Source organism: Dendrobates tinctorius, unplaced genomic scaffold (genome assembly GCF_039654945.1).
Source record: "Dendrobates tinctorius isolate UK_male_01 unplaced genomic scaffold, ASM3965494v1 ptg000033l, whole genome shotgun sequence".
Lineage (NCBI taxonomy): Eukaryota > Metazoa > Chordata > Amphibia > Anura > Dendrobatidae > Dendrobates > Dendrobates tinctorius.
In genome coordinates, this window is record NW_027361701.1 from 13898001 (window position 1) to 13910258 (window position 12258).

General features: G+C 41.1%; 1 protein-coding gene across 5 annotated transcripts in view; it reads right to left on the minus strand.

The window, feature by feature from the left end:
* DDX47 (DEAD-box helicase 47) overlaps positions 1-12258 on the minus strand; it is a 144448-nt gene that overhangs the window by 80010 nt on the left and 52180 nt on the right. For 4 of the 5 annotated variants that reach the window (XM_073573000.1, XM_073573001.1, XM_073572996.1 and 1 more), the window contains exon 6: positions 5014-5085. The exons of the other annotated variant lie outside the window; for it this stretch is intronic. In XM_073573000.1, the coding sequence (XP_073429101.1) occupies positions 5014-5085 (72 nt within the window). The remainder of the gene's footprint in view (positions 1-5013; positions 5086-12258) is intronic. 5 annotated transcript variants of the gene reach the window in all.

A 12258-nucleotide genomic window follows, 5' to 3' on the forward strand; every position in this document is an offset into this window, starting at 1 on the left:
ACATTCAGGTCTTTGGAGATGGACTTGTAGCCTTGAGATTGCCCATGCTTCCTCACAATTTGGTTTCTCAAGTCCTCAGACAGTTCTTTGGTCATCTTTCTTTTCTCCATGCTCAATGTGGTACACAAAAGGACACAGGTTGAGTCAACTTTAATCCATGTCAACTGGCTGCAAGTGTGATTTAGTTATTGCCAACACCTGTTAGGTGCCACAGGTAAGTTACAGGTGCTGTTAATTACACAAATTAGAGAAGCATCACATGATTTTTCGAACAGTGCCAATACTTTTGTCCACCCTCTTTTTTATGTTTGGTGTGGAATTATATCCAATTTGGCTTTAGGACAATTCTTTTTGTGCTTTTTCATTTAAGACAAATTAAATGAAGATAATATTACCAAAGAATTTGTGTTTGCAATCATTTTCAAGAAGAAACTGAGTATTATCTGACAAAATTGTAGGGGTGTCAATACTTTTGGCCACAACTGTAGAAGAAATTTTACCACTATCATGAAGTACAATATGTCTCGAAAAAACAATCACAGTCAGCGGGATCCGTTTAAGTGTTCCAAAGATATCACCTCATAAAGGGCCATTGGTCAAGAATTGTAACATTTGGCCTGGTCAGGAAGGATTGGAGGCTGAAAGGGTTAAAATATATGGAAAACCATGTATCCTTTGCTTTTCACTTCACAAACATATGCTACCTTTTGTCAGCATATCCAATAAAATCACAATAAAAAAAACATTTAAGCTTGTGGGTATAAATACTTCTTCCTGGCACTCAGCTATTATAATCTACTAGATTAAGGCCCGATGCTATCGCATCGGGAGGATAGTGACACACCTCTTGCCATGTTAACCCTCAACACACCACTCCTCTCACGTCCACTCACTCTTTCACTCCACATACGACCCTTTCTCTCACTCAGTCTTTCATACTCACGCCGTCATCGCCGCTGCTCCACGATCCCCGACAATCTTCCACCGGCGCCATCCTGGATCTAGACGTTGTCCACGCCGGCGACATGTTCTTGCGGCGACGCCATCTTGAGTATCGCGAAATCCCGCGATACTCAAGATGGCGTCGCCGCAAGAACATGTCACCGGCGTGGACAATGTCGGGGATCCAAAATGGCGTCGGCGAAATCTCGTGAACCCCATGGCTTCACAGTCAGTCTTGGCCTTTATGCCAAAACCATTTTTTCCCGACTTTTCCATTGTCAAGATTTTACACTTTGAGATTAGTTATATTTCTAAGTGGAATCATTTTGGCGTTCAAGTCTTTAAAACTTATTTACGGAAAGGAATATAAACTAAAACAATTCTGACGCTGTTCTTTGCAGTTAAAATTTTACACTACTCACCGTCAGGGCTAAAAGTGTTAAACTTGATTCTGCTGGTCAGTGCAAATATGGCAATACCATGTATTTTTTTTTTAACTAACCCCTTAACAACCAAAGACAGACATAACACGTTATGTGGTGTCCATTCCGGCATCCGTGCTATGCCTGTCATGGATTAAAACGGTCACTGTGTGAAAACACACAGGGACAGCTCCGTGCCAACAGCTGACACTGACAACTGAGCGGCACAGCCAGAGATGCAGGGGCCATTTCAGCAGTCACTGCTCTCTGATTGCTGTAATTAATCAATCAAAATGACTGATTACAGCATGTGATTGCCGGGAAGTGCTGAACTATCAGAACTAACCCACATGATCACTGCCGGGACCTCTCAAATTATAGCTCTCAAAATATGGTGATTAAATTTTTTTATTGTTAGACAGCAGCAACACATAAAAACCAACATACATTTGGTATAGAAACAGCCAAAAGGACAAGGGCAGTCATACAGTCCAAAGTTACAAATGTGAAAAAAAAATTATTGAATAATGTCAGGTAAAATACACAGTGGAATAAAAATGTGCCAAAAAGAACCAGCACACTCAGATGGACAGGAGGTACACATGCGGGCAATAGAATCAATACATGACAGCACCAACTCCGGTTAACAATATGATTAAGAGAGTTCCATGTAGAATAGTCTTATGGATTTTGGGCATATAGAAAAATAATTTTAATCAATCACACGGCCCCTGAGGAAGGAACTTTTCCAAAACACGTGTTGGGGAGGGCAGGGGATCCACATGTGGTCTACCATTGTTTATCTGGTATGTGTATCTGTGTATTTATCGCTTACTTTCTGCAAAATACCATGTTAGATTGATTATAATTGTTTTATAGTTTCTTAGTGAATGTGCAGTTTTCCTGCCATTGTCCTTATCCAGTTCTAGTTTACTATAATATACTTCTATATAATTTGAATCCAGAATCCAATGAGTGTATCATCTGTTGAAGGAAAGGAAATATTAGTCACGGAACAAGTAGAGCTTGTTCTTTGATCTTCCATGGCTGAGAACTCATGAGATCGTTCTAGACTGGAGGTCTCATGAAGTGCTTCATTGGGGACAGTTGTGTCACAAGGGGTGTCTGGTCCCTATACATCCACCTCGGCCGCCAGTTTTGCCATCTTCTTCGCCACGAACCTCCTCGCCTCAAGGACATATCATCGGTGAGACCAATTTGAAGACTGACCCTGTGAAGGTATCCTTTGGTTATAGACGGTCGCAGGATGAAGAAAGTCAAGGCGGAGGCATCTTCCGAGTTGCTACTATCTACCGACCAGAAGGAAGAATCCCAAACCATTTTAGCTTCTTCCAAGGGACTAGCCAGCCATGCCAGGCTAACAGACACTCAGCAATTCAAGATTCCCACACTGTTCTGTGCCAAGGATGTCCAGTCGTTGCAAAGTATCCTGACAAAGAAGGTGGGAGGTGTAACCTTTCTTAAGGCCCCGTCACACACAGCGATATCGCCAGCGAGATCGCTGATTTTGTGACGCCACTGCGATCTCGCCAGCGAGGTTGCTGTGTGTGACATGTATCAGAGACCCGCCCCCCCCTGCCGGGTATCGCTGATCGCGCTCCACGTCGGATCGTTGGTGGGATCGTTGGGACATCGTTATGTGTAACGGAGCCTTTACAGTGACTTGATGAGAATGTGGTCATGATGAGAGTGTGTCGGAGATCAACAAGAATCTGGCTCAATCTTCTCTGCAGGGAATCCTCACGGGTCTGAAGAAGAGATGGCATAAGGGTGGGGGCAGTGTAATACCCATTGCATGAGTGTCCTCCTTTTGGAAAGAGGTGGTGTTTGTCTTTTTTGTTTACTGAAACCATTTTTATTATTAAAACTGTTTTTATTTATGAATTTAAGAAACAATTTTAGTTTATTTTTCAATATGATCCTACAAGGAAACTTTGCTCTCTAGTACTTACGGACTACAGTATTATCTCCGTGGACAGTTTGACAATTAGCCGAATACGCCTCCCTCCCCTGGTAGGATCTGATTGGCTGAGGAATATGTCATAAATGCAAACTGGCACGTTTTCATGGGCTGTGCTGCAGGAATGAAAAGCCTCAGGATTCCAAAATATTTTTTTTCCATTAAAAGCAAGGCGTTTCTGTGCCGAACTGGAGCCTTCCACAAGGGATAAAAACCAAATGACATATGGCAGACAGGGAGGCCAGAGCCAGGCCTCCCTGTTGCCATAGCAGCCATCAGGATCGCACAATGGAAACGAGATGACAAAGGGAGCAATCATCTTTTATCAGATACTTCACATGGTGCTGTCACTACTGACAGCGGCATATGAGGGGTTAAAGTGCTGACATCAGCGCTGTCGAGTCTTGGCACATACACAGCGAAGCAGAAAACTAGTACTAAAATGAGTTTAAGATAAAACACTAGGGAGAAAGTAGCGCAAATAGGGTCTTATGTGACAGAGCTATTCACCACATTGTACTAACATGATTAATGACTCAAAAGAGTTTTTAAATCATTGTACAGCTGCTGCGGATCCACGGGTTGTCAAACCGATAAGAATGAAGGTAAGGAAAAATTTGTGGAAACCTCCCACACTGCTGTATATGGAAGAAGTCAATTATCCTTTCACACCTTCCATACACTGCAGGGCAGGAGGTAGCCACAAATTTTTCCTTACCGTCATTCTTAAAAGGAGTTTAGAAAGATATTCCACTGCAGGATTTACTGCGACCTGGATTATGTCTTATTCTTGGTAAAGTCTTCTATAAGAACTTATATATTGAGTACACAACATATTTTGCCATATATTTGCCAATATATTTTGCCATAAAAAAAAAAAAAAAAAAAGTTTGTTACCGTTTCAGGTACATTTTTTTCCTTTGTTCAGCCACATATTGGGTATGAAAAAGGCAACATCCTCTGCGTGTCGGAAACGTGGAATCTAGTAACTTAATGGCACCATGGGAGTACACCATCATAAAACCACTTTGATGCCACTGATATTTTTGATCCCACCATCTAAGGGTATGTTCCCACGGTCAGTAAAAACTGGGTTGGACGCTGCATACATCAGCAGCATCCAGAAGCTACAGCATAGTGGATGGGATTTCAAGAAATCCCATCTTCACTATGTGTACACTGGCGCCTGCAGCTTCCCTGCAGAGACGGACATGCAGCGCTCCTTTCCAGACTGCAGCATGTCTATTTATTTTGCTGAGCCGCAAGTTTCCACAAGATAAATGTCACCCTTACAATGTATTGGACACGGTGATTCCACACGGTTCAATGAACACATGCGGAATCACCTGCATTCAATAGCCAGCAGCTATTAGACTTATGCTGCGTTCAAAGCACTGCCGGTTTCTGACCGTGTGGACGTAGCCTAAGGGTTTAGCCACAAAGCCACCACTGATCCCAACTGCTTGCTGTATGTTCTGTTATATGCACATTGCCTCACTGGCTTTCATATACGCTCAAAAGTAAAATTAAGTATCAAAACTGTTATTTTGCCCACAGACCATATGGGTAAGCTATACTATTCAAGTGTATTCTCTTGTCTTACAAACCTATATGGCAAATAAATGTTACAAAGTCATTGTGAACAGAGAACATTAAAAAACGACTCACCTTTTTTGTCATTGTGGCAGAAAAAAGAAAGGTTTTACGATCACGGGGAATAACTTTGAGAATTTTGTCAACCTATAGCAGATAGAATAAAATGTAGTTCAGCTCTGATTCAAGCCGTACAAAGCAGTGAATTATACTTTACATTTTCTAAAGCCTCACATTAAAATGTTAGTAAATTTCTGTGCTGATTTCCTTTATCTCATTGATGATTATCTGGTTAAAGTTGCATGATAGTAATCACTACCACGTTACTAAAAACAGGAACCTACAGCTCATAAGTCCCCAAGGTGACTAGAAAATGTTGGTAAAAATAATGGTAGGTATTAAGACAATAGACAAATATTTATATATTTGCGTCTTATTGTATTTATGCCTTAGTGCCTCTAAACATTGTCTAGTCACCTTGTAGGTTCCTGTTTTTAGTAGTGCAGTAGTGATTACGGTTTGATCTTCTCACCCAAGTGTTCGAGAGGCTGGCAAACAGCACCCGCCGCAGTACCAGCACCTTCACCCTCAGGGCACTTAGTGAGAGCCAGCGTGTTTGTAAACTTCTTAATGTTCCATGATACCAATACAAACATTTCAGTTTGTCCATTATATACATTTGACGTATCCACAAAGAGATTAAGAAACAGTTGAACAGCAGATTGAAATTCTAAATGGTTCTTCTGAACCACCATTAGAATATCGTTCTACGACAACTGGAAGGGGGTCTATCTTTGAGTCCCCCACTAAACATCTTAACCCCTTAACGACCGCCGATACGCCTTTTAACGGCAGTAGTTAAGGGTACTAAAACCACAGCGCCATTAATTCACGGCGCTGTGATTTAAGTGAATAGCGCCCCCCAGTGTCGGATTTTCTCCGGGGTCTCGGCTACCAGGGGTAGCAGAGACCCCAGAGAATATGAATCGGTCGGTTTTTACCGACCCCCGCATTTGCGATCGCCGTTATTAACCCTATAACGGCGACCGCAAAAAAAAAAAAGCAGCGATTTTACATTTAATTTCTCTCTCCTCTGATGTGATCGCACATCAGAGGAGAGAGAAATAGGGTCCCCGATCCCCCCCCTGTACCTCTCTGTGGCCCTCCGTCCCCTCCCGGTGGTCCCACGTCCCGCCGGCATCCTCCGATGGGCGCCGCCATCTTGAAAATGGCGGGCGCATGCGCAGTGCGCCCGCCGGGAATCTGCCGGCTCCGGCTGGCAGATTCCATTCATTATTTTGATCACTATGATAAACGATCATAGTGATCAAAATAAAAAAAATAGTACATAACCCCCCCCCCCCGTTTATCACTCCCTTATATAGGTCAATATAATGAAATAAAGAAATTTTTTTTTTGTTAGGGCTGGGCTAGGGTTAGGGCTGGGCTAGGGTTAGGGCTGGGCTAGGGTTAGGGCTGGGCTAGGGTTAGGGCTCGGGTCACGGCTAGGGTTAGAATTAGGGTTAGGGCGAACTAGGATTAGGGTTAGAATTAGGATTAGGGTTGGGATTAGGGTTAGGGTTGGGGGTGTGTTGGGGTTAGGGTTGGAGCAAGAATTGAGGGGTTTCCACTATTTACCAACTTTGAGGGTCTAAAAATTGGGGTCTAAAAAAATCACTTTTGTGGAAATAAAAAAGGCTTTTTATTTTCACGGTTCTGCGTTTATAAACTTTTGTGAAGCGCTTGGGGGTTCAAAGTGCTCACCACACATCTAGATAAGTTCCTTAGGGGGTCTAATTTCCAAAATGGGGTCACTTGTGGGGGGTTTCCACTGTTTAGGCCCATCAGGGGCTCTGCAAGCGCAACATGATGCCCGCAGACCATTCCATCAAAGTCTGCATTCCAAAATGGCACTCCTTCCCTTCTGTGCTCTCCCATGCGCCCAAACAGTGGTTCCCCCCCACATATGGGGTATCGGCGTACTCAGGACAAATCGCATAACTACTGTGCGGGTATGATTTCTCCTGTTACCCTTGTAAAAAATAAAAATTTGGGGGCGAAAAGATCATTTTTGTGGAAAAAATAGATTTCTTATTTTCACGGCTCTACGTTATAAACTTCTGAGAAGCCCTTGGGGGTTCAAAGTGCTCACCACACATCTAGATAAGTTCCTTAATGGGTCTAGTTTCCAAAATGGGGTCACTTGTTGGAGGTTTCCACTGTTTAGGCACATTAAGGGCTCTCCGAACGCAACATGGCATCCGATCTCAATTCCAGCCTATTCTGCGTTGAAAAAGTCAAACAGCGCTCCATCCTTTGCGAGCTCTGCCGTGTGCTGAAAAAGTGGTTTACCCCCACATATAGGGTATCGGCGTATTCAGGAGAAATTGTACAACAAATTTTGTGGTTGATTTTCTCTTTTAACACTTGTTAAAATAAAAAAAATTGGTTCTGAAGTACATTTTTTGCAAAAAAAAAGTTAAATGTTAATTTTTTCCTTCCACATTGCTTTAGTTCCTGTGAAGCACTTAAAGGGTTAATAAACTTCTTGAATGTGGTTTTGAGCACCTTGAGGGGTCTAGTGTTTAGAATGGTGCCACTTTTGGGTATTTTCTGTCATGTACACCCCTCAAAATGACTTTAAATATGATGTGGTCCCTAAAAAAAATGGTTTTGTAAATTTTGTTGTAAAAATGAGAAATCGCTGGTCAACTTTTAACCCTTATAACTTCCTAACAAAAAAAAAATTTTGCTTCCAAAATTGTGCTGATGTAAAGTAGACATGTGAGAAATGTTATTTATTAAGAAATTTGTGACACACATCTCTCTGATTTAAGGGCATAAAAATTTAAAGTTATAAAATTGCAAAATTTTCAAAATTTTCGCCATATTTCCGTTTTCTTCATAAATAAACACAAGACTTATCGAAGAAATTTTACCACTAACATGAAGTACAATAAGTCACGAAAAAAACAATCTTAGAATCAGCGGGATCCATTAAAGCGTTCCAGAGTTATAACCTCATAAAGGGACAGTGGTCAGAATTGTAAAAATTGGCCTGGTCATTAAGCTGCAAACTGGCTCTGTCGCTAAGGGGTTAAAACAGTCATGTCAGGAAAACAGAAAGGTGTTTATGAATTTAATGGAAAAACAGGTCTAAGAAAAAAAATTCAGGAGCAAATTTTTTTTTATTGATTTAGGGAACTTTATAAAAAAATTCCATTACTTTTGCCAAAGTGGTTATACAGTGGGTACGGAAATTATTCAGATCCCTTTACATTTTTCACTCGGTTTCATTGCAGCCATTTGATTAATTCAAAAGAGTTCATTTTTTTCTCATTAATGTACACTCTGCACCCCATCTTGACTGAAAACAAAAACAAAAACAGAACTGTAGACATTTTTGCAAATTAAAAAAGAAAAAATGAAATATCACATGGTCATAAGTATTCAGACCCTTTGCTCAGACACTCATATTTAAGTCACATGCTGTCTTATTTCCTTGTGATCCTCCTTGAGATGGTTGTACTCCTTCATTGGAGTCCAGCTGTCTTTAAATAAACTGATAGGACTTGATTTGTAAAGGCACACACCTGTCTATATAAGACCTCACAGCTCACAGTGCATGTCAGACCAAATGAAAATCATGAGGTCAAAAGGAACTGGCCAAGGAGCTCAGAGACAGAATTGTGGCAAGGCACAGATCTGGCCAAGGTTACAAAAGAATTTCTGCAGTACTCAAGGTTCCTAAGAGCACAGTGGCCTCCATAATCCTTAAATGGAAGGTTTGGGACCCCCAGAAGTCTTCCTAGGACCTGGCCGTACAGCCGAACTGAGCAATCGTAGGGGAAGCCTTAGTGAGAGAGGTAAAGAAGAACCCCAAGATCACTGTGGCTGAGCTCCACAGATGCAGTCGGGAGATGGGAGAAAGCTCCACAAAGTCAACTATCACTGCAGCCCTCCATCAGTCGGGCCTTTATGGCAGAGTGGTCCAACGGAAGTCTCTCAGTGCATGATATATGAAAGCCCATATAGAGTTTGCTAAAAATCACATGAAGGACTCCCAGACTATGAGAAATAAGATTCTCTGGTTTGAGGATACAAAGATAGAACTTTTTTGTGATAATTATAAGCGAGAAAAACCAGGCACTGCTCATCACCTGCCCAATACAATACCAACAGTGAAACATGGTGGTGGTGGCAGCATCATGCTATGGGGGTATTTTTCAGCTGCAGAGACAGGATGACTGGTTGCAATTGAAGGAAACATGAATGTGGCCAAGTACAGAGATACCCTGGATGAAAACCTCTTCCAGAGTGCTCTGGACCTCAGACTTTGCCAAAGGTTCACCTTCCGACAAGATAATGACCTAAGCACACAGCTAAAATAACAAAGGTGTGGCTTCAGAACAACTTTGTGACCATTCTTGACTGGTCCAGCCAGAGCCCACAACCTAAACCCAATTGAGCATCTCTGGAGAGACCTGAAAATGGCTGTCCACAAACGTTCACCATCCAACCTGACGGAACAACAGAGGATCTGCAAGGAAGAATAGCAGAGGATCCCCAAATCCGGGTGTGAAAAACTTGTTGCATCATTCCCAAGAAGACTCATGGCTGTACTAGCTCAAAAGGGTGCTTCTACTCAATACTAAGCAAAGGGTTTGAATATTTATGACCATGTGATATTTCAGTTTTTCTTATTTATGGTAATACATTTACAAAAATGTCTATATTTCTGGGGGGGGGGGTTTCAGGCAAGATGGGGTGCAGAGTGTACATTAATGAGAGAAAAATGAACTTTTTTGAATTTACCAAAATGGCTGCAATGAAACAGTGAAAAATTTAAAGGGGTCCGAATACTTTCCGTACCCACTGTAGTTTTAGAGATCATTCATCCATGAAAATAATGCACTCTCAAAATGTGGCTTGTGTGAGAACATATGTAATAATAGCTTTTGGTCTGTCTTTAGACTAGCAGTGTCTTAGGTAATGACATGTCCCATAGAATTAAAATAAATAGAGAAAAGGAGGGCACCACACAATATTAAGGGATACACCTGTAGTCTATCAACACCACACGAAAAATAGAAAATGAAAAAAGCTACAGACCATAACAAGGTTCACCAAAAATACACACATTTTATTGGATACAAAAGAACATAATGTAAAAGCATTTAAAAAGTCATAACATGACATACAATAGACACAATCAACCATAATAGAGCTACAGTCCCCCAAGAAGGTAGCTTTTTTCGTTTTCTATTTTTCATATGTCCCATATAATTATTTAATATTTCTATTTGTAAGCTTACAGAGCTATAAAACATTTTTCTGAAGCCAAAATACTACTGTAATTAACTATTAAATATCTCAGAAACTAGAGCCAATCTGGCAAAATCTACAGTCATATGTTAAAGTTTGGGCACCCCTATTAATGTTAACCTTTTTTCTTTCTAACAATTTTGGTTTTTGCAACAGCTATTTCAGTTTCATATATCTAATAACTGATGGACTCAGTTATATTTCTGGATTCAAATGAGGTTTATTGTACTAACAGAAAATGTGCAATCTGCATTTAAACAAAATTTGACCGGTGCAAAAGTATGGGCACCTCAACATAAAAGTGACATATTTCGTAGATCATCCTTTTGCAAAAATAACAGCCTCTAGTCGCTTCCCGTAGCTATTAATGAGTTCCTGGATGAAGGTATTTGTGACCATTCCTGTTTACAAAACAATTCCAGTTCAGTTAAGTTTGATAGTCGCCGAGCATGGACAGCCCGCTTCAAATCATCCCACAGATGTTCAATGATATTCAGGTCTGGGGACTGGGATGGCCATTCCAGAACATTGTAATTGTTCCTCTGCATGAATGCCTGAGTAGATTTGGAGCGGTGTTTTGGATCATTGTCTTGCTGAAATATCCATCCCCTGCGTAACTTCAACTTAGTCACTGATTCTTGCACATTATTGTCAAGAATCTGCTGATACTGAGTTGAATCCATGCGACCATCAACTTTAACAAGATTCCCGGTGCCGGCATTGGCCACACAGCCCAAAAGCATGATGGAACCTCCAAATTTTACTGTGGGTAGCAAGTGTTTTTCTTGGAATGCTGTGTTTTTTAGCCTCCATGCATAACGCCTTTTTGTATGACCAAACAACTCAATCTCTGTTTCATCAGTCCACAGGACCTTCTTCCAAAATGTAACTGGCTTGTCCAAATGTGCTTTTGCATACCTCAGGCGACTCTGTTTGTGGCGTGCTTGCAGAAACGGCTTCTTTCGCATCACTCTCCCATACAGCTTCTCCTTGTGCAAAGTGCGCTGTATTGTTGACCGATGCACAGTGACACCATCTGCAGCAAGATGATGCTGCAGGTCTTTGGAGGTGGTCTGTGGCTTGTCCTTGACTGTTCTCACCATTCTTATTCTCTGCCTTTCTGATATTTTTCTTGGCCTGCCACTTCTGGGCTTAACAAGAACTGTACCTGTGTTCTTCCATTTCCTTACTATGTTCCTCACAGTGGAAACTTACAGGTTAAATCTCTGAGACAACTTTTTGTATCCTTCCCCTGAAAAGCTATGTTGAATAATCTTTGTTTTCAGATCATTTGAGAGTTGTTTTGAGGAGCCCATGATGCCACTCTTCATAGGAAAATCAAATAGGAGAACTACTTGCAAGTGGCCACCTTAAATACCTTTTCTCATGATTTGATACACCTGGCTATGAAGTTCAAAGCTCAATGAGGTTACAAAACCAATTTAGTGCTTCAGGAAGTCAGTAAAAAGTAGTTAGGAGTGTTCAAATCAAGAAAATGATAAGGGTGCCCATACTTTTGCACCGGTCAAATTTTGTTTAAATGCAGATTGCACATTTTCTGTTAGTACAATAAACCTCATTTGAATACAGAAATATAACTGAGTCCATCAGTTATTAGATATATGAAACTGAAATAGCTGTTGCAAAAACCAAAATTGTTATAAAGAATAAAGGTTAACATTAATAGGGCGGGGTGCCCAAACTTTAACATATGACTGTAAATCATATTCTTAAATCAGCACCATAAACTTAAAGTAAAACCATTCATACATCGTTGGCACCAAAATCACTGTATACCAGTGTAATCAAAGAATACTTTGAGAGTTTAAGTAGCTTGTCCAGTGAAAACAAGTTATCACCTAAAGGTAGGACAGATTAAAGGGAACCAGTCACCCCCCGCAGGCGTTAAGTAAAAGAGCCACCTTGTGCAGCACTAATGCTGCATTCTGTCAAGGTGGCTCTTTTATTTAGGGTACCTTGCACCGCAGAAATAAT